Source organism: Gopherus flavomarginatus, chromosome 2 (assembly GCF_025201925.1).
Source record: "Gopherus flavomarginatus isolate rGopFla2 chromosome 2, rGopFla2.mat.asm, whole genome shotgun sequence".
Lineage (NCBI taxonomy): Eukaryota > Metazoa > Chordata > Testudines > Testudinidae > Gopherus > Gopherus flavomarginatus.
In genome coordinates this window covers 39,326,433-39,350,170 of record NC_066618.1, presented here as the reverse complement: position 1 = coordinate 39,350,170, position 23,738 = coordinate 39,326,433, and the positions used below count along the sequence as shown (strand labels likewise).

At 38.0% G+C, this 23,738-nt stretch overlaps 2 protein-coding genes across 9 annotated transcripts in view; both read right to left on the bottom strand.

Moving 5' to 3' along the window:
- The window catches only part of LOC127044581 (LIM zinc-binding domain-containing Nebulette), a 557,001-nt gene that overhangs the window by 234,192 nt on the left and 299,071 nt on the right, over nucleotides 1-23,738 (bottom strand). The window lies entirely within an intron of this gene.
- Nucleotides 1-23,738, bottom strand: part of LOC127044546 (nebulette-like) — a 154,394-nt gene that overhangs the window by 53,449 nt on the left and 77,207 nt on the right. For all 5 annotated transcript variants that reach the window (XM_050939553.1, XM_050939555.1, XM_050939557.1 and 2 more), the window contains 3 exons: nucleotides 21,057-21,128; nucleotides 6,178-6,282; nucleotides 2,476-2,586 (listed from right to left, as the gene is read on the bottom strand). In XM_050939553.1, the coding sequence (XP_050795510.1) occupies nucleotides 2,476-2,586; nucleotides 6,178-6,282; nucleotides 21,057-21,095 (255 nt within the window). In that variant the 5' untranslated portion in view covers nucleotides 21,096-21,128. The remainder of the gene's footprint in view (nucleotides 1-2,475; nucleotides 2,587-6,177; nucleotides 6,283-21,056; nucleotides 21,129-23,738) is intronic.

The following is a 23,738-nucleotide window of genomic DNA, read 5'->3' as shown; positions in this document are numbered from 1 at the left end:
AGTTTTTCTATAGGATGGGTTGATTTACACCACAAGCTGGAAAAATGTATCAGAAGTCTTCAATTTTATGGTCTGTTATGATTTATAATGTGTGTACACTTAAAAGGGAATGTTATAAACTTCAAAGGAAGCACTGGTGATATAGCATGGCACCTACTGTATTGCATATCTATTTCTTTAGGAATATTGGGTGGCTGGGCAAAAACTTCAATAAATGTCATCCGAAAAGGGCAGCCCTATTCATTTTTTAGTAATTTTTTTTCTTGACTCAAATGTTTTTATTTTTCGTCTCAGATCTTTTCCTTAATGTCACTGGTGTGTAAGAGAACATGATTTCATACATGAAATATGAAAACATAATTAGTGTACAATATTCTCATTTGGAATGGATCCAGGAGCGAGTTCCATGGCAAACTAGTTAACTGACGCTTTAAAAATGGAACCAAGTGTTTTAAAAGCATTATACAATTTTGTTACTTTATCACTATTACAATCTATAATTTATTTCAACTGCTACTATAATCAGAGAGATAAGGTGAGTGAGGTAATATCTTCTGTGTAAGCTCAAAGGCTTGTCTTTCTCACCAACAGAAGTTGGATTCAATAAAAGATATTATCTCACCCACCTTGTGTCTCTAATATCCTGGGACCAACATGACTACAACAACACTACTTGGTCTTATAATCAATCATGTTATAATGACATGTCATGTTGATGTCATTTTAGTTACTGGTCTGAATTAACTTACTGCACTAAGTATTCTGTTTCAAACTACTAGAGGTAAAATATAATTCGCATTAATACATTTGCTTATTACAGGCATGACTGATATATTGCCACCATTGTGGAGTTTTCAATGCTGACTTGATAATTAAGTTTACAAAGCAAAACCTATTTTCTCCATCTAATTTCAGATTTCAGTGTTTCCTTTTACTATAAACATTTTCTTTTATTTGCAAAAGGAATGGTTACAGTCTTTAAAGTACTTCCATAGAACATCAGCAAGTTTAATGATTGACTTATTGTATGTAATATGGAATAGGTAGTGTGGTTTTGCTTCATAGACTCACAGAATCTCAGGGTTGGAAGAGATCTCAGGAGGTCATCTAGTTCAACCCCCTGCTCAAAGCAGGATCAACACCAACTAAATCATCCCAGCCAGGGCTTTGTCAAGCTGGGCCTTAAAAACCTCTAAGGAAGGAGATTCCACCACCTCCCTAGGTAACCCATTCCAGTGCTTCACCACTCTCCTAATATCCAACCTAGACCTCCCACTGCAACTTGAGACCACTGCTTCTTGTTCTGTCATCTGCTATCACTGAGAACAGCCGAGCTCCATCCTCTTTGGAACCTGCCTTCAGGTATTTGAAGGCTGCATCATGTTTCATATGCTTTTTGCTTTTGCTGGTCTAGTAGGTCTCTAAAGAGTCTCAAAAACATGTTTAAGATAGAAAGGAGAGCAGGGAAGAAATACCTAAAATGTGCAAATACCTGGTGGGTAGACAATATTAGTTCAACATATCCATTTAATGCAGTGATTCTCAAACTTTTTTTACTGGTGACCTCTTTCACATAGCAAGCCTCTGAGTGCGATGCCCCCTTATAAATTAAAAACACTTTTTAATATATTTAACACCATTATAAATGCTGGAGGCAAAATGGAGTATGGGGTGGAGGCTGACAGCTCATGACCCCCCATGTAATAAACTCACAAACCCCTGAGGGGTCCCGACCCCCAGTTTGAGAACCCCTGATTTAATGCATGAGTTCAAAACCAACTTTTTGCTATTTAGACTTGTGGAATTCCATCAAGAAAAATGTGTGGCTTTCTACTCTCAGTGACATAACTGGACAGGAGAAAGCACTAAAAATATACTGCAGGAAACAATTGAGTTTTGGCAAAAAAAAAATATGGAGTAAATAATGAAATCAGGCCTTCTATCTCAAACTGGTAGGAATCTGATGAATAACACTGAAAATGTATAGCCTAATTTTCAAAAGTACCAAACATTCACAATTTCAACTGAAATCAATAGGAGCTGTGGGTTCTCAGCGCCGCTGAAAATCAGACCACTATATGTTTAGGCTGTGAGTTTATCAGCAAGTAGTTGATAAAAATCTGACAACACCAATATGACACTTGGATCATGCAGATTGCAACATAATTTTGATTTATCTTCTTTTACATATATTATGCAGAAACATCTTATGAAATAATTAATGTACGCACTGATGAATGACTTACTGATTTTTCAAATGCTATTTACTAAACATAATGAGCCAGATCTTCAGCTGGTGTAAAATGCCGTACTGCCATTAAAGTCAATGGAGCTATGCCAATGTACACTAGCTGAGAAATGGACCCTGTGAATCATATATGTAATAAAATATCTGTTTAAAGCTATTGGGGTTAGTAGTGTTCTGTTGCATAATTAATCTGTAAAATCTAAAAATAATTGTTTTTTAAACTTTACCTTGCTCTGAAGCTGTGTAACTTCTCTTGCAAACACACTGTCAATTGTGGCTGGCATCTGCTTATACAGAGAATTGGAAAGGTCTTTTTTAGCAGATCCTTTGTACTTTGCCTAGAAAGAAAAAAAAGTGTAGAAATTATTTCAAAGAGAATCACATAGTAACTAAACAAATCATTTTGTTTTACTTTGAAATAAAGTAGTACAAAAGAACATTTTACTGGAAAAGACCTAGATAAGTCTTATAGAGTAATTTAAGAATACACATTTATTTTCAAATCACTTTATATTTCAGATTAGTGGATATAATCCATGAATCATTGTAATGTACTTGAGAGTTAAATTGAAGGAAGCCTTGAATGAGGCAAGCAAGGTCAGTAAAAAAAAAAAAACCTGTCACTTACTATTCACTTCTTGATCCAAAAAGCAAAATTATCTACATATTTTCAGTTTTCTGGAGTTTTGCACACTGCGTTCAGTGGAGAAACAAACAATGGAACACTGAGACACTCAATAAGAGGCAGTAATTAATTTTCATTGGAGAATACAAGAATATGAAAACAACAATTTGTTTATTCATTGCTACTTAAGATTTCTATGTCACATACTGTTTTAAAATTTCTTGTTATTTCTCCTGTGTTTTCACTACCATTCAAAACTAGCATTTTCTAAGCATCATTACGAAAGCACAGAACACGCAATGGCAACTTTCTCACAGCAGAGTCTTGTGATGCAAGCCAGAAGCATAGTACAGAATGTTGGTTTGCTTCTGTTTTTGTCTCTGAAGCCAAGCATGTCAGAAGCATGAATTTTAAATTCATAAAACAATGTTAGATACTATCTTTAAAAGTAATCACTGATATCAGGAATATGCCATCTTCAATGCATTATCATATGTAATTGACGTGCACCAACTGGACCATGTCTAATTATTTATTACTCTGGTTATTCCCACGAATAATATTTTTTTAAATTCTGCTAGATAATTCGTTTTTCCCAGATTTTTTGAGTTGAAAAAAGATGCCAAAATACAATATTAAAAATACCTACATTCTCCAACAAAGTCTACAGAACACTAGAGGTCAGCAATTCACAATCTTAGTCAGTTATCACTATCGTATTCAACCACAGCAACAAATATGTTATATAAACAGCACTCTAAAAAACTTCTGAAACAAAAAGCAATTTTTTTTACTTTTGTTATATATTAAATCTTTAAGTGTTCTTTTATTAACAATCAGCAACAGCTAGTAGCTGTTTGATACCAGACAAAATAGCACATAACAGCTTCACATATATTTGGCTTCTACAGGCTATATGATGTCTTATCTCAGTCATGACATTTATGTTTGTGAATGAGAGCATTCAGAATAACTCCATTATGTTTATTCCACTTGTGAGTTATCCTACCTATTCCTAACACATGAAGATAAATGTCAGTAAAGCAGCAAACATATGCTTTTATATTTGATCTAGACTTACAACTAATCAGCACTGAAGTTTCAGAGAAAATATATGGAATGTATGTGAATTATATAAAAATCTCAGACCAGACATGAAAACTGGACACAGTTAATTATATACAAAACATGGGGAAACTGAGGCACCCAGCGGTTAAGTGACTGTCACAGTCACACAGAGAAAGAATGGCAGAACCAGAAATGGAACCCAGATCTTTTGATTCTCATTAATATGCTTGCTCCTTTTTGTAAAGCTCACTTCCGAGTTTTCACTCTCTACCCCCAAAACAGACAAATATACATTAATTCAACAACATGCCTTCAGGAACATTTCTTCCTAGTGCCAGGACATGAGTAGTTGTCAGTAAGTGGTGGTCTAATCAATTCTGAAATCTATATTTTTGGCTCAATAACACCTTGCATATGTGTGTGTATGCATGCATAAATCTACAGACTCACACAGACTGAAAAATGTACCTAACACTCACTGGCCCAAGAACTGAACCTACTTGCCAGAGTGAAAAACACATCACTCCCTGAGACAAGCAACACATTCTCCCTGAAATGTAAAGGAATAAAATACTGTCAGAATTAAAACATTACTTCGGTTGATGAACTCCAAAAGAATAAACTCTTTAAAACAGGTTCTGTGGTATGTTTAAACAGTTTCTTTCTGAAAAACTGAATAGGTTGGGCAGGGACAAGGAGGAGAGAGACTGAGGAAAAAACAAGGGGGTGGAGGGTGAAAAAAATTAAATTAAAAAAATAGGGAGTACAGACGGGGGGAAATTAACTCCTCATCCCAGGAACAATGAGAGGTTCCCCCACTCTCTCATATCAACCTAAGGACTGGAACAGCCATAGCTCCTGCACACCAGTGACTGGCTGGCCATTTGTGCTACCCTGTGCAGATTAAAAGAGGAGCTTTCTATGGCATGTAAGGGGGCACTACGTGGCAACTTCATTCATGGTCCTTCTCCCCACCCCAAGTAGCATGCAGGGACCTTGCACAGGTACTCCACATTCCAAATAAATTTTGTTCTATATGTATAGTATATAATTATAAACATTTTTACTGGAGTTTGAGTTAAGATAGAAAACTTTTCCGTGAGTTCAAATGTGGCCCATAATAGTTATAGTGTGCAGTTAAGAGTTGATGTTCATTTATTTGGTCTAGTAAGTATGGAAAATAGAAACTGGAGTCAGTATACTTGGAAAAAGAACAGGAATACTTGTGGAACCTTAGAGACTAACAAATTTATTTGAGTATAAGCTTTCTTACTATATGTTTCATTCTATGCATCTGATGAAGTGGGCTGTAGCCCACAAACGCTTATGCTCAAATAAATTTGTTAGTCTTTCTTATTCTTTGTTTGCTATTCAGAGTGCAAGCTCCTCAAGGCAGGGACTATCTATTTTTATGTAGCTGCATAGGACCTAGCACAATGGAGCCCTAGTCATTACTGTAATACAAATAATAATGACTTCTCTTAGTACATCATCTGTGAAAGGGAGTGTAACAGGGGAGTCTGCCACTTCAAGGGCTGAGGTGGGGGACAGGGAGCAACTGGCACTGTTCTGGAGGGAAGCTCAGCAGGCAGGTGCAGGGAATCAGCTGACCCAGGACAGCAGCTGATGATTGGGTCTGATTCCCACTGGAGGATATCACTGAAGAGCCCAACTCCATGAGGAAGCCTGAGACCAGGAGACAGCTGAGCGCACAGTCTCCTGTGGCTGCAGCAGAGGGCTTCAAGAGGGCAAGTCCAGGGAAGTCCAGACCCTTTAGTTACTGGAGGCTAGAGGGTCCCACAATTTCAGTCAAGACCAGGGCAACTACTTTTCTAATTGTTCTATATTTCTTTTTGTTTTCAGTTGGAGAATAAACAGACCCCAGGGTAGGCCATAAACAGAACCAAGGCTGATTGTTTGTCCCAGGCTAATGAGCAGGTCCATCAGCTCACAGGGGGTAATATCTACTCTCACAGAACTATTTACATTTAATGTTTGTCAAATGATGTGGAGTCCTAGAAGAAAGGTATTACACAATTCTAAATTAGCATTACACACTTAAACTGCATACAGTAGTGACACTGCTATAATCCACTAAAACTTGTGGATTCTCTTGCTCTTTGATATAAATAGACTCCCCAATCCGCCCCCTCAAGAATCACAATATTCAGCTTAATAGGCTTTTTTCTTGGTAACCAAATACTGAATGAATATTCTGCAATCTTTTATATCTTACCTCAGAAATAAAAGCACTCATATTTTTCACATGTTTTAACTGAGGGGTGTCAGATACAAATGTGAACTTGCCTTTAGATTTTTCATACTCTTCTTTATAGTGAATCTACAAAGAGAAAAAATTAATTTAAATTGACCCTAAAAATAGAACCAGACAAAGGTTACCTTTTTAGGTTTATTCTATTCATTCAGACAGAACATTAAAATACTGTGCCAAGTGGATTGTAAACACCACATCATGTAACAAAGTAAGCCACAGAGAAAAAACACTTGGGTAATGTGAAATAGAGGAGACCTACAACAGCAAGAAGGTCAAGTTATAAGAGAAACTCCAACTTGAGCACCTAGATCATGTAAAAAAAATAAATCACAAAATCTTTGCTATGACATGAAAAACACAGGGTTATTTGTTATACCTACAGTGTATTGTCACTCACTACTTGCAATTCCTATAGTATCTTTAAAGAAAGGGGGTATTGAAGATAGAGTTTTAGCTCCCTGATTTCACATCAAAATTATTAAGAACAGGCTCTAAATTTCTATACACAAATCTTGCACATACAAAATCTTCATTTTCCCACAGCACATGCAATTACGGTTTTTATGTATCCAAGATCCATGAATAAATTCTATGGGGCAGGTTTCAAAATGTTGTTCCCAAAGTCTCTAGCATTTGAAATCAAGGTCTTCTAGATAGCTGTATAGTGCAGGTCTCAGACTCTTCTTGAAGGCAGAAAAAAAAAAATCATAAGCTCATTAAAGTCTTTTCCACACACACAGGAGATCATTTTTGCTACGAAGGTAGGGTGGAGGGTGACAAAACATAGCAATGGATCCTCTTTCCCTAAAGTAGTTATTTTAGAAACCCAACAAAAATAAAGTCTCAACTCATACTTTCCTGTGAGAAACCACCACATCATAGGCTTTATCGGGCTATAGATGACTAATGAATATTTATGTTATTGTTGCTGTGATCTGAGTTAATGTTTTGTGTTGCAGTGTGATTGCAAGGAATGTGTATGGTGTTACTGAATATGCTGAAGGTGAATGGGACAGAATATGTTAGTGAAGATGGTGACTGTAATGTGTAAGGATTACGGTACATTTAAAGAAGGATAGCTTAACTGAACTTTCCTTGTTTTTAAGGAAGTGTGTGAGTAGGTATTGCCCTTAAGCAACCTTAACTGCTTGAAGTTTCTTTCAATATTGATATCGATATGGTTCAACGCAAAGTGAATTATTTAGACGTAAGCTCTTCTGTTCATCATCTGTTCTCATCTTTCTAACTTCATTTTCACATTCTGCACTGTAGCATCTTGCATTTATGCACTGACGACTTGCCGACAGAAGCAACACAGCCTGAGCAATAGAAAATGAAAATTTTCTTACCCCATAATTTCTGTTAGTAGCATCTCCCACAATTCTCTTATATCTGCTCCCCTTCACTCTGCAATTTCCAGAGGCAGTTCAAAACAGTTCAGGTCTGCTTCTCCCGCTTTCCACCAGATGAGTCATTCTAAAACTTGTGTACAGATATTATCATCATAAAATGCTAACTCATTAACTATGTACAGCAGGGAACTGTCTGCACAGAAATTGTCCAACTAAAAAGCTGATCCATTGGCTAATGAGTCATTAAGAAGGGGTAAAACTGCTTCTAGCAGAAAGGACATTTTCAGGTAAGAAATATTCAATGATATAGTCTGTGACGCTGGCAGGACAGATGCCAGCTCTTGCCAAGACTGCAGACATTTGCTAAAGACTAACAAACTCATAGCTGGAGACCAGAACAGTTCACTTGTGTGTTAGTTGTACTCAAAATAAGAAGTCTTTTGGCTATTTGAGGATCAGTCTTTTAAGAATGTATTTAGTATTTAGACTATATGAAATGTTTGTAAATCACTGTATGCATTGATCTCACTTGTAATGTCGGTATTCCATGCTAAGAATAAAGTTTTGCTTTATAACTTTGAAAATGTTTGCTCTGAACTTGTGAACCCAGGCACTGGCATCATCCTATGCCCATCCAGAAGGACTATCAAAGTCAGATGGGCCATCAAGAAATACGGCAATAAAAAGGATTGGTTAATGGCCCTATCAGACATGGAACATGCTGTGTGCAAGGAAGCTCATCCTGTGGACTTGGAAGCTGAATGAAGGAAATCAAACAAAGTCACAGGAAAATTTTCCATCTTTTTGGCTGTTTGAACTCTGACAGGGCCAGAGACTCTAAACTGAAGCCAGAGATCCCCAGGGGCTGCCTTCTGGGTTTTCCCTGACAGACACTTTGACTTGACAGATCGCTACAACTCTGTCCCTCTTAGGAGTTAGATGGTAACTCCCATGTGTGTATATATTTGCTTGCTTTAACCTGTAAACAACTCTCTTACTTATTTTTTCCTAGATAATAAACCTTTAGATAGTTTATTACAGGATTGGCTACAGTCGCTGTCTCTGGTATAAGATCTAGGCTACCAATTGATCTGGGGTAAATTACTCATCTCTTGGAACTAGAAGCAACCTGAATGTGATGTGATTTTTGGTGTAAGACAAGTGACCATTTATCACTAAATCCAGTTTGTCTGCGTGGCAAGATAGACTAGAGAGTCTAAGGGGGCTGTCTGTGACTCCATGGTAAGACTGTTACAGCGATCCAGGAGTTCACATTTGTTACTGGCTTGGTAAAATCTCATTACAGAACACACCACCAGTTTGGGGCGTCTGCCCTGTTTTTGACAGTCTTCCCTGAGATAGGCACTCACAGTTGTGAGCCACTCCAGACACCATGACATAGCCCAGTGCCACCCACCACTCTATTGCATCTGGGAAGGTTTGAGCAATGAAACAGAAGTAGGGAGGGATAAGGAGAAAGTAAAATAGAATGAGAGAGAAAAGAAATCCCCCCCATGAAATTTGTTCAAAAGGCAATACTATTCCTGGATCGCCTCCTGCAGCACCTTCCTGCCAAAGGAGGCCTCTGCAGAAGACAGAAATTTTACATTATAGCATCTGAGAAAGATGTTAACTGATGCATATGTGGCTAATCTACATATTTCAGTGGTGAAATCATATGCTTATTCGACCCACGAAGCTGCTATAGATCTTGTGAAGTTTGCCTTGCTTCCCTCTGGAACAGAGATGCCTGATGCCTTGTAGGCCTGCACAATGCATGGTCTGATCCATCTAGCAGTGGATTACTTGGAAGCTCTCCATCCTTGACACTTCGAATAGAAGGAGGCAAACAAAAGAGGCAATGCTGACCTTCTAGTGGATTCTGTCACTTAGTGTAAACAGATTTATGCTTAGTCTAAATCTTCAGTGCTCTTCTGATGTCTGCAGTGTGCTTGTCAGTCAGATGTTGTGGCCTGGGACAAAATGAGGGAAGAATAATCTCCTAAAAGGCATAGAAAGAAGAGTTCCCTTTTAAAAGAAATGATTGAAGAGTTCTCAGTACCACTCTGTCATCATGGAATGCACAATAAGGCTGACAGATCTGACACTTGTCTAACAGGCATAATGGCAGGCAGAAAACAGGCCTTGATGGAGAGACAGAATGCCAATGTTGAAGTCAGAGGTTTGAAAAGGTGAACTGTTAAGGCTGTGAACACCAATGGCAGGTTCCATGTAGGGAAAATTGGTCTGACCAGTCAGACTGCTCTGATGAACCTGGATACTTGGACTACTCTTCCAGAAAGCAAGAGGATCCAGCAAACAAAAGACTATTAATGGCTGAGATCTGGTATGCTATGGAGCTGGGCTGAAGGTCTGTTTTGGGTCAAATTCAACAGTCTTTATTCACACCTTCTTGGAGGAAGTCCCGAATAGCTGAGATCCCTGGGGTATGGGATCGCATTAACACAGTTCCCTGACTCACATTCAGTCAGAGGGAGTGGCTATGAGTCTTCACACTCTCTCAAGACTCATTTAAGGGTTGGAGGATAAGGACCAGTAGCCCCACAGGGATCTAACCTTTGAGGTCCTGTGATGACCCAGGATTTACCCCCTAGTTTGTTCAAATTAAGTCCTCCTTCTCCTTAGAATCTCTCTCTATTCTGCTTTGTGTCTCCTGGTTTGCTTTTTCTGTGATGGAGTCACAGCTACTTGGAAGGGTGGGGACCTCATCATGCCTGTCCAAACTCAGAGATCCAGGTCCTAAGAGGCTACGGTCAGCTGGCTGGGAGCACGCTGCACATAATTCACTCTCTAGCAAGCTTGGGAATGCTTCCTCACATAGGAAGCACCTTCTGGATCTTGTCCAGTGCTTGTGCAGCTGCTCTGCCATGCATATAAGGGGACAGAGCAGCTCAGCAAGGAGGCACTGCAGCGAAAGCACCAAGACTCTGTGGCCAGGATTCTGTACAAACCCTGAACCAGGATGGAGACTTAGAACAAAAAAAGAAGCTTGATACTGCCCCAAAATACTTAGAAAATAGAGGCAAAGAAAAGGATGGGAGTAAACCAATTGCTGCATGGCTGCTGCTACAGAGGCAGAAGATCTGGCAGCAAGCAGGAAAAAGAGGCATGTCCAACTTTCGCTGTGCTACAGCTTTGAACTGCTTCCAGAAACTGCAGAGTGGAAGGAAGCAGCTCATATATAACATAACTGTGGGAGATGCTGGGCTGCAAAAATATCCATTCTGATTTCCTTTCTCATAGACTCATAGACTCTAGGACAGGAAGGGACCTCGAGAGGTCATTGAGTCCAGCCCCCTGCCCTCATGGCAGGACCAAATACTGTCTAGACCATCCCTGATAGACATTTATCTAACCTACTCTTAAATATCTCCAGAGATGGAGATTCCACAACCTCCCTAGGCAATTTATTCCAGTGTTTAACTACCCTGACAGTTAGGAACTTTTTCCTAATGTCCAACCTAAATCTCCCTTGCTGCAGTTTAAGTCCATTGCTTCTTGTTCTATCATTAGAGGCTAAGGTGAACAAGTTTTCTCCCTCCTCCTGATTACATCCTTTTAGATACCTGAAAACTGTTATCATGTCCCCTCTCAGTCTTCTCTTTTCCAAACTAAATAAACCCAATTCTTTCAGCCTTCCTTCATAGGTCATGTTCTCAAGACCTTTCATCATTCTTGTTGCTCTTCTCTGGACCCTCTCCAATTTCTCCACAACTTGAAATGTGGTGCCCAGAACTGGACACAATACTCCAATTGTGGCCTAACCAGCGCAGAGCAGAGCAGAAGAATGACTACTCGTGTCTTGTTTACAACACACCTGTTAATGCATCCCAGAATCACGTTTGCTTTTTTTGCAACAGTATCACACTGTTGACTCATATTTAGCTTGTGGTCCACTATGACTCCTAGATCTCTTTCTGCCATACTCCTTCCTAGACAGTCTCTTCCCATTCTGTATGTGTGAAACTGATTGTTCCTTCCTAAGTGGAGCACTTTGCATTTGTCTTTATTGAACTTCATCCGGTTTACCTCAGACCATTTCTCCAATTTGTCCAGATCATTTTGAATTTTGACCCTGTCCTCCAAAGCCGTTGCAATCCCTCCCAGTTTGATATCGTCTGCAAACTTAATAAGCATACTTTCTATGCCAACATCTAAGTAATTGATGAAGATATTGAACAGAGCCGGTCCCAAACAGACCCCTGCGGAACCCCACTTATTATAACTTTCCAGCAGGACTGAGAGCCATTAATAACTACTCTCTGAGTACAGTTATCCAGCCAGTTATGCACCTACCTTATAGTAGCCCCATCTAACTGTATTTGCCTAGTTTATCGATAAGGATATCATGCGAGACCGTATCAAATGCCTTACTAAAGTCTAGGTATACCACATCCACCGCTTCTCCCTTATCCACAAGGCTCGTTATCCTATCAAAGAATGCTATCAGATTAGTTTGACACGATTTGTTCTTTACAAATCCATGCTGGCTATTCCTATCACCTTACCACCTTCCAAGTGTTTACAGATGATTTCTTTAATTACTTGCTCCATTATCTTCCCTGGCACAGAAGTTAAACTAACTGGTCTGTAGTTTCCTGGGTTGTTTTTATTTCCCTTTTTATAAATGGGCACTATATTTGCCCTTTTCCAGTCTTCTGGAATCTCTCTCATCTCCCATGACTTTCCAAAGATAATAGCTAGAGGCTCAGATACCTCCTCTATTAACTCCTTGAGTATTCTAGGATGCATTTCATCAGGCCCTGGTGACTTGCAGGCATCTAACTTTTCTAAGTGATTTTTAACTTGCTCTTTTTTTATTTTATCTTCTACACCTACCCCCTTCCCATAAACATTCACTATATTAGACATTCCTTCAGACTTCTCAGTGAAGACCGAAACAAAGAAGTCATTAAGCATCTCTGCCATTTCCAAGTTTCCTGTTACTGTTTCTCCCTCCTCACTAAGCAGTGGACCTACCCTGTCCTTGGTCTTCCTCTTCTAATGTATTGATCAAAAGTCTTCTTGTTTCCCTTTATTCCCATAGCTAGTTTGAGCTCATTTTGTGCCTTTGCCTTTCTAACCTTGCCCCTACATTCCTGCGTTGTTTGCCTATATTCATCCTTTGTAATCTGACCTAGTTTCCATTTTTTATATGACTCCTTTTTATTTTGTAGGTCATGAAAGATCTCGTGGGTAAGCCAAGGTGGTCTTTTGCCACATTTTCTATCTTTCCTAACCATCGGAATAGCTTGCTTTTGGGCCCTTAATAGTGTCCCTTTAAAAAACTGCCAACTCTCCTCAGTTGTTTTTCCCCTCAGTCTTGATTCCCATGAGACCTTACCTATCAGCTCTCTGAGCTTACCAAAATCTGCCTTCCTGAAATCCATTGTCTCTATTTTGCTGTACTCCCTTCTACCCTTCCTTAGAATTGCAAACTCTATGATTTCATGATCACTTTCACCCAAGCTTCCTTCTACTTTCAAATTCTCAACGAGTTCCTCCCTATTTGTTAAAATCAAGTCTAGAACAGCTTCCTCCCAGTAGCTTTTTCAACCTTCTGAAATAAAAAGTTGTCTGCAATGCAGTCCAGGAACTTATTGGATAGTCTGTGTCCCGTGGTGTTATTTTCCCAACATATATCTGGATAGTTGAAGTCCCCCATCACCACCAAATCTTGGGCTTTGGATGATTTTGTTAGTTGTTTGAAAAAAGCCTCATCCACCTCTTCCACTTGGTTAGGTGGCCTGTAGTAGACTCCTAGCACGACATCACCCTTGTTTTTTACCCCTTTTATCCTAACCCAGAGACTCTCAACACTTCCGTCTCCTATGTCCATGTCCACCTCAGTCCAAGCGTGTACATTTTTAATATATAAGGCAACACCTCCTCCTTTTTTCCCCTGTCTATCCTTCCTGAGCAAACTATACTCATACAATCTTTGATGAATATTGCACATTCTAAGACAATGTTCCTCATAGGTGACCTGGAAGAGTCATTTCTATGAGTGTAATTTAGTCTCCAGGCAGAATCAGTTCTTGATCTTTCTGAAGACGGCCAAAAGAGGTGCTAGTTGCAATGTTGTTTTGCATGATGTAGGTACTGTCCACCAAGAAGTGGGCTGAACAACACCAAATTCATTTCAGACAGGCAACCATATAACTGTGAGATGGTAAATATCTTTGGTCATTTCTCAGCTGGACCATATTCAAACCAGTGAAGGGCTCTGTATCTCCGTACCAATCATATTTACTCCTTGATGAAACACCAAGCTTGGAGGAGTTGCACGTGCTTTGGAGGATAGGATTAAAATTCAAAATGATCTGAACAAACTGGAGAAATGGTCTGAAGTAAACAGGATGAAATTCAATAAGGACAAATGCAAAGTACTGTATTCCATTTAGGAAGGAACAATCAGTTGCACACATACAAAATGAGAAATGACTGCCTAGGAAGCAGTACTGCAGAATGGGATCGGGGGGTCATAGTGGATCACAAGCTAAATATGAGTCAACAGTGTAACGCTGTTGCAAAAAAAGCAAACATCATTCTGGAATGTATTAGCAGGAGTATTGTAAGCAAGACACAAGAAGTAATTTTTCTGCTCTACCCCGCGCTGATTATACCTCAACTGGAGTATTGTGGCCAGTTCTGGGCAGCATATTTTAGGAAAGATGTGGACAAATTGGAGAAAGTCCAGAGAAGAGCAACAAAGATGATTAAAGGTGTAGAAAACATAACCTATCTGGGAAGGTTGAAAAATTTGGGTTTGTTTAATCCGGAGAAGAGAAGACTGAGAGGGGACATAACAGTTTTCAAGTACATAAAAGGTTGTTACAAGGAGGAGGGAGAAAAATTGTTGTTCTTAACCTCTGAGGATAGGACAAGAAGCAATGGGCTTAAATTGCAGGAAGAGCGGTTTAGGTTGGACATTAGGAAAAACTTCTTAACTGTCAGAGTGGTTAAGCACTGGAATAAATTGCCTAAGGAGGCTGTGGAATCTCCATCATTGCGGATTTTTAAGAGCAGGTTGGACAAACACCTGTCAAGGATGGCCTATATAAGTTCTGCCTTGAGGGTAGGGGACCTCTCCAGGTTCCTTTCAGTTCTATGATTCTATATACACAGTCATGGAACACTAAATGAAACTGAGAGGTTTTTGATGCCGAATTGGTCACTGACTTTTGTTTGTGTTTTTAAATGTGCCTATTAGAAAGTATGTGTATGCAATATGCAAGATTGAGAAGGTCAATATATATAATTATATAAAAAAACAAAAACATAAGATTCTTAAAATGTCTCAATCTTTTTTGCTTAGAAAAACAACCAAATCAGTGATCCTTCCCCAGGTCATAGCACCCTAGACCTCCTGCCCCCTAAATAACTGAAAAGCAGCAATACAGCACCAGTTATTTCTCATTGTTAGTTTTATTTTGGCAGCTCCTAGAAGCCCCAATCAGAATGTGCTGATTGTGAGTGCAAGATTTCAGTGGGTAATTATGATAGGACATAAGAAAGAATCTTCACATTAGATTTTGATCCTAGATGTTCTGTTCCGCTGTAGACATTTTTGCATCAATTTGCATCAGGCAATTGGAAGATGAAAAAGGACATACAGAATACTGTAGTGACATTTTTGCACTGAAATATATATTCACCATATGAAGCAGGCAAGAAGTTTCTGAAGCATAAATGGTGTGAATATATGGTGATTACAATCAATGACTGGAAGAAATGAGCATAGAAGCTTATATTCTTACTCAAATTTGGGGTTTAAAATTTGGATGAGTAAAACATTAATTTGGCCAAGTGTGAATTTTTGCCTGCAAGTAACCTCCTATTCATTACAAAATATTATGCAAGGATAACTGGATCTCTTAGACCTTACAAGATCTGATTATGAAAAATCCTTCCTTTGGGACTTAGGCTCCCAAATCCCACTGAATTTCAATGGGAGTGTGATGTCTAACATTTTTAGGCTCCTTTGAAAATCTCAGGCCAAAAATATACCTTTTGTGTCCTTTATACTTTTATAATTTTGACTAATAATTATATACTCATTGGGACAATCCCATCTTAATATAATTGGTCATAATTCCACTAGCTTCTGTCGAAATACTTTTCTTTACACGAGTTCTGCATTTGGCGTTATGTCTCTTTGACTCTTATTTCACAAGATATTAAAAACACCACAATTCTGTTTTACAACAAATGGGGAACAAAGATTTCAACAGTAATATTTACAATAGTTTTCTATTCTGAAACTTTATATCAATTCCTATTGAAGTTAACAGCAGAAAATGTATTACTTGCTATGGAATTTGAGTTTTCTTCTAGGTACAATATTGAAAGAAAACATTAAAAAATATCAGTTTTTGCATCTCCACTACTTATGTGTGTACACACACACACAAATGTAACTTTCATACTTCAAGAATCTAAAAACAGCCTACTAGTATACGCTACGGATGTATGTATGATATACTGTGTAAAATAAAAGTGTTTTACTGTGTTCAGAACAGGAAATCATCAATAAAGTAAAAATTATTGTTCCTGTGAATATTTTTGAAATATGATATAAATATATTTAATTTTTTTAAGATTAAGCTGCATATGCAGCCATCACTTAGGTAAATATACAGGTATACATTTTTTTTTTCAAATTCACAGTGAATTATTTTTGTTCAGATGTTGGCAAAGATATACTGAATTTAAGGCCCCTTTTTGGATAAATCAGCCCTTATAGGAGAGCATGACCTTAAATATCACAATTTAGGGCTTGAGCCAATTTCCACTGGGGTTAATGTGAGTCTTTAAATTGATTTCAACGAGAGCTGGATTGGGCCCTTAATGACATCATACTGTATTTCAAATTGCTTCCATTTAAAAAATACGAAGTTTAAATGCCAAGTTTTCACATTTAGGCACATCATTTCTGCAAATACATCTCTATGTATCTAAAACCGTGCACAAATATACAGAGTATTTGCACATACATATAGCCACTCAGGAGCCTATATAACCATTTGTACCTACACATCTGGTATTTGTGCCTTCAGTTAGATGCAAGTGGGTGTGTCTGCATTCAACTTGGAACATCTGTCCCTAAATGTAGAAACCAATGTTTGAAATTCCATTATAATTTGATGCCACTTGGTGGGTCATTGACAGCAGGGATTACATTCAACATTTCTGGATATAAAAGCATAAACCTGTACCAGCTAAAAGACCTGGATTCCTTAGGCAAACTCAGATTAGGCTCATTAATCTTTATGTGTGGCTTAGTCACTAGAGAAATACAGACTACAAAACTTAGTAAGGATGAGCTATGCACTGTCCCTGGGCATGGAAGCTTATCCCAAGCTGCAGAGATCCATTTAGCTTAAAACGTGGTAGCAGCCACTATTTGATACACAATGCTCATGGGTGGATCAGCAGCAGAAGCAATCAAACCCAGGACTTGTGAATCAAAAAGCTTATGTCTGAGCAGCTGAGCTAAAGTTCCCATCTGTTAGCTGAAAGGCTCTAGCAGCCTCTTGAATGTTTATGGCTATGTCTTCACTACCCGCCGTATCGGAAGGTAGCAATCGATTGCTCAGGGATCGATATATCGCGTCTCATCTAGACGCAATATATCAATCCCCGAACGTGCTTATATCGATTCCGGAACTCCACCAACCCAAACGGAGTTGCAGAGTCGACATGGGGAGCTGCGGACATCGATCTCGCACCGTGAGGACGGTGAGTAATTCGATCTTAGATACTTCGACTTCAGCTATGTTATTCACGTAGCTGAAGTTGCGTATCTGAGATCGATTTTCCCCCATAGTGTAGACCAGCCCTATGTGACACAGATGCCTCTAGAGGGGAACAGAAAGCTACACTGAGTAGGTGTGGGCTACAATTGCAAAAGAAGAGTCAAAGGACCAAATTCTGCCAGATCCAATTCAGTCTGCTATACCAATGCAGCTCTGCTGAAGTTATATGGATATGGTCAGTAGACTTGCACATGTGTAACTGAGTGCAGAAACTGGCTCGTGACACACTGGTATCCATTGGTTAGTATTAGCTTTAACCAACAACAGATTATAGCCAGAACAATTTGTTTCAAACTGGCTATAAATCTTAAAATGAAAAGTCAAACTCTGAAACATTTGACAAATGAGATATTCAATGAGGATTTAATTAAGACACAGTTTTATTATACATCCACATTTTCTATCCAATACTGAGAAAAACAGCTTGAAACAATAGTTAACTGTGTCATAATTACTCTTCTCATTTTAACCAACAAGAAATAATTTTTTATCTCCAGTCTACTGACAATTCTCAGAATCTCAGTGCAGTACCAAGAATTGTCTTGTAGTTAAAAGAAAAGAAACCAGAACTGCAACAAATTCATTTTCTATTAATTTTTATTAACCATCATTAAACACTATTAATTGAGAAAAACAGTAATTAAAGTCCTGCCAGGACCTAATCTTTACCACGTCCAGCCGATGGCAAGGAGATGCTGAATCAGAAAGATCTACAATTTGGACTACGGTATGTGGCAAATTAGATGATAAGTAGCATTATGTTTAAAGGGAATTTGCTGCAGGTGATAAAGAAACATTAGTAACATGCACTTATGAAATGCAGTATGATGATTCAAGAGGCAAGCTATTTCCCTTCCACAGAAAAGACTATGATAATTTGCTTAATAACTTTATTTGTATTCAGCTTCCTACTTTCCCCATAACAGCACCCTGTGTCCCCTTTTAAAATACAAACAATAAAAACAAATTAAAGGGTCCAATTTAAATGTGGAAAAGAAAGGGGTTGGAAAGGAAGTCCAACATAACTCAGAATAAAAGGCATCTTGAAAACTGTTATTTAATAAATTGGATGGATTTGAGAGAGGCGCAACATAGGGATCATCACAAACAAAGTGAACATCAGCTGACTACAATGGTGGAATCATTAAACAGTAGCACGTGAGAACGGATATCTTCTCATACAAGACCCAAGGCTTGTATGCCATAAAGGGCTTTAAAAATAACATTGCCAGTTTAAAGTCTGATTGTAAAAAATGCAGGGTGAGAATAATATGATCACAATATCTCAAGCCGTGAACAGTCATGACATTGCACTCTGACAGAGTATCTGTGTTGACAGCCTTAAAAGGAAGGAAAGGAAATAACCCAGCCTTGTGGTCACAAGGTCACGTGCTGCTGTCACAAGGTCACCTTAGGGTAAAACTGTAAGCCACACAAAGGCATTAAAACCCACGTATGTTGGACTTATACATATTACCTTCATTTCCAGTCCCTTCCCTTTCTACATGGTAATGAGCAAATTTGGGTCTGAAATATATATACATACACACACTCGGAGAGGTTTTCAGGTAAAACTGTGTTTATTACCAAATGAATACACTAATCCATTTCCATATTTGCATGAATAATAGCTCCTCTCTAAACAGACATGCAAATACAAAGTACTTTGCACAAATGTTTATAAAAAAGCAAATGTAAAAAGCTATGAACATGGCTGGGTCCAAAAGCAAACAAGAATATTCACTGAGCTCTGTTCCCAAACTTTGTGCAGGTGCTGCCAGAAGTGAGTGAAGATAATCCATTCATAGCTGTGTGTGTCCCCTGTAACTAAAAAGGGTCAAGAGGGTCTGGCACCATTCCTAGAATGAAGAAGTGTGGTGGTAGGGGAATTTTCTCCCTGGGTACTGTAGGACTTTTTTAGTGATATTGAAAATTCAGTTAAGGTGAAGGTTTGGGGGAATTAAAAAAAGTTCACTCTGAACCTGATCCAATACTCATTAAAGCCAGTAAAAACACATCCAATGATTTCAGTGAGCACTGAATCAGGCCCAAAATGTGAGTTCTATTTTCGTATATTAATAGGGAGAATTCCTTTTGAAATTATATTGATTCTGGACCATTGCACTTCTTATAATAATATCATAAAGGAATCATTATCCTTTGAAAGTTTCACATATCTCAGTGAAAATCTAACACACTCTTCAGCAAAAGCCACATCTTCGAGGGTTTGAAACCTTATTTTAGAATTCATTTATTCCTCTTAGTCCCCAAACCTTCACAGAAAAATCAAAGAAAGATACCTCTACAATACTTATCAACTGATTAACAGCAGCAGCAGCCACCACGATCACCAATGATACACTTTTCAATAATAATTCCTTTCTAATTAAAACAAATAGTTTATCAGCACTGTTCAGGGTATATTTTGCCTTTATGACAGCAATCATATCTAGAAATAAGTAGTATGGAAACAATACATGGATTTCAGGTCAGCCTAATGCATCATTTTCACTGTGGCTTTTACCTGACTTGACAGGCTTGTATTGTGTCACATACAGTACATTTCCAGACAAAAAACACATGGATAACTATCAGTACCTTTGATAAAAATATTAATAGCCTGTACTACTTCTTAAAATACTTTGATGTTACTGGGTAATCAGTTTACTGGCCTCTCTTAAGGCTGTATCAAATATTCAGCGCACACCAAGATTTAAGTATTTCCACACAGCGTTCAGGTACAAGAGAAGTTTTGACCCTGTCAAGCCGCATTCTCTTCCCAGCATGATAGCTCCTAAACATTCCAGATGTACCATTTTTCTGATAAATGTCTTCCAGTAATGAATTTATTGCATCCTCTATAGTCTAGTTTCTGCATGTGTTAATCTCACAAGGTCAACATACTTATTCATCTTTAATAATAATGCTACAATAAGTGTATACATCATGTTACAATACAAGGTGAACCAGCCCCCACTTTGCAGTTCTACTAATCAATCAATTGCCAAAACGTTCAAGCCTAGAGTTGGCTGGAAAGATTATTTTAGAGGTAAATCACCATTGCTCATATAATGGGCTGTCTTGCTGTTAGTCACCATGTATACTTAGTCCATGAAGGAGAGGTGTCACTCTGTCTCTAACCAAAAACAGAACCTCAATTAGTGCGCAGTTGCAAAGTTCCTCCTGGGATTCAAGTTTCCAGGAGGGGCACCGCAATAAATACAAACTCAAGCTCAAACCTTCACTTTCATAATTCACTCAGGGGGCCAGATCCTCAGCTGACATAAAGCTGGTGTTACTTCAGTGAAGCCAACAGAATTACTCCAATTTATGCCCACTACAGAATTGATCCAAGGTGTTCATGCCAAATGCAGCCATACATTATATTCCTATTAAGAACTCTTTTGGAATTTGTTAACTGAGTGCCTTTATGCGATTCTGTAACATTTTAATGGAGTTTCCTCATACACATATTCTTGTGCAGCCCATTTATATTATTTTGTATGTTTTAATCTATTGAGTAGGCATCCAGAACCTAGGATGGGCACCTATACCTACATTTTATAAATCTGAAGAAATAAGAATAATACACATAAAACCTTTAGAATAAAGCAATATAATTAACAGACAAATGGTTACAGTCACTTACATCACTTATAATTTCAGTGCATCTTCTGGCCAGTTCCATGTTTCTGTCCTCAATAACAGGCTTAAGGAACACCTATAAAAGAAAGGGAAAGCATTTCAATATCACTAAACTAAAACAGTGAAAAAAAAAGTAAGCACCTTTTCCAAGTTATCACTGCCACCCACCCTTTCTTCTTCCTCTTCCTCACTTTCATCCTCCCTGAAATCCTGAAGGACAGGCATTCTTATTTTTAATATTTTTGAAAAACAATGGGGTAAAAATTGAAAAAGTCCACTGCTGCTGAAAACAGTTTATGTTCTACCACTTGTCTAGGGGGTACGCTTCTCTTGTGTCCTTCACTAAGCTTAACCTTACCAAGGCTTCTTCCTTATTTAGACAACACTTGAAAGTCTTTATCTGAACAATTCAGTATGACTGAACTAAAAGGCATTACAGATGGCCTTACTGACTCAGCTAATACTTTCTTACAGATAAAGTATAATTAAATGACCTATTCAAATAAACTATTCCTAAATGTCTAAGACATTTAATTAAAGCACTGTAATTCAGTAACTATGTAAAATGAATGATTTAATGAAATTAACTGGCTAAAACAGGTGCCATGAAGCCAAAGATTATGGGAAAACTATCTAGTTCTAACATTTAAGATATCACAGTCTCCAAACCAACTGTCACAAAACTTCTTCACTCAGTCCAAATAAAGTTCATACAGAAAAGATGCACACACTTTTAATTTTCTGCTACAGAGAGTCTGGACAATTCACATTTGCTTTATGAAATATAATTTCAGAATGTAATACATGTTACTTTTAGTGCACTTTCCTGAAAATGTTCTTTTCATATTGAATATTATACATTCTTAAAATGCTTCATGCATTATGTCAACTCCAGTAATATACATACATACACATACCAACACTCTACCGAAGATAACATACCATGATCATACAGATAATACATGTTCCTTAAAGGCCTGTATAACCATTCACAATTAAAGACTGTCAAGATTTGTAGTCTCAGAGCCAACCTTTTCTGTATAAATTCACTGAGCTCAGCTCTGTTGGAACAGAAGCTGCCTTACTGCTAATGGAAATTATCTCACCTGTTGTTCTGTAAGAATATATTGTAAGTAGGACTGTTGATTAACTGCAGTTAACTCACGTGATGAACTCAAAAAAAAATTAATCATGATTTATTGCAGTTTTAATCTCACTGCTAAACAATAGAATACCAATTGAATTTTATTATATATTTTGGGTGGTTTTCTACATTTTCATATATATTGTATTCTGTGTTGCAATTGAAATCAAAGTGTATATTATTTTATTACAAATATTTGCACTGTAAAATTGATAAACAAAAGAAATAGTATTTTTCAATTCACCTCATACAAGTACTGTAGTGCAATCTCTTTGTCGTGAAAATGCAATTTACAAATATAGATTTTGTTGGTTACATAATTGCACTCAAAAACAAAACAATGTAAGACTTCAGAGCCTACAAGTCCACTCAATCCTACTTCTTGTTCAGCCAATTGCTAAGACAAACAAGTTTATTTACATTTACAGGAGATGCTGCTACCCTCTTCTTATTTATAATGTCACCAGAAAGTGAGAACAGGCACTTGCATGGCACTTTTGTAGCCAGCATTGCAAGGTATTTACGTGCCAGATATGCTAAACATTCGTATGCCCCATCATGCTTCGGCCACCATTCCAGAGGATATGCTTCCAGGCTGATGGCGCTTGTTAAAAAAATTATGTATTAATTCAATTTGTGAATGAACTCCTTGGGGGAGAACTGTATGTCCCTTTCTCTGTTTTACCCGCGTTCTGCCATACATTTCATCTTATAGCAGTCTTGGACGATGACTCAACACGTTGTTCATTTTAAGAACACTTTCACTGCAAATTTGACAAAACCCAAAGAAGTATGAATGTGAGATTTCTAAAGATAGCTACAACAGTTGACTCAAGGTTTAAGAATCTGAAGTGCCTTCCAAAATCTGAGAGGGATGAGGTGTGGAGCATGCTATCAGAAATCTTAAAAGAACAACACCCCTATGCGGAAGCTACAGAACTGTAACTGCCAAAAAACAAAATCAACCTTCTGCCGGTGGCATCTGACTCAGATTATGAAAATGAACATGCGTCAGTCCACACTGCTTTAGATTGTTATTGAGCAGAACCCGCCATCAGCATGGACACATGTCCTCTGGAATGGTGGTTGAAGCATGAAGGGACATATGACTCTTTAGCGCATCTGGCATGCAAATATCTTGTGACACTGGCCACAACAGTGCCATGAGAACATCTGTTCTCACTTTCAGGTGACATTGTAAACAAGATGCAGGCAGCATTATCTCCTGCAAATGTAAACAAACTTGTTTGTCTGAACGACTGGCTGAACAAGAATTATTTTTAATGCAGTGTTTTTTACATAACTCTACATTTATAAGTTCAACTTTCATGATAAACAGATTGCACAACAGTACTTGTAGTAGGTGAATTGAAAAATACTATTCTTTTGTTTTTTACAGTGCAAATACTTGTAATCAAAAATAAATATGAAGTGAGCACTGTACACTTTGTATTCTGTCTTGCAACTGAAATCAATATATTTGAAAATGTAGAAAACATCCCAAAATATTTAAATAAAGGGGAGTAGTGGGGGCAAAAGACA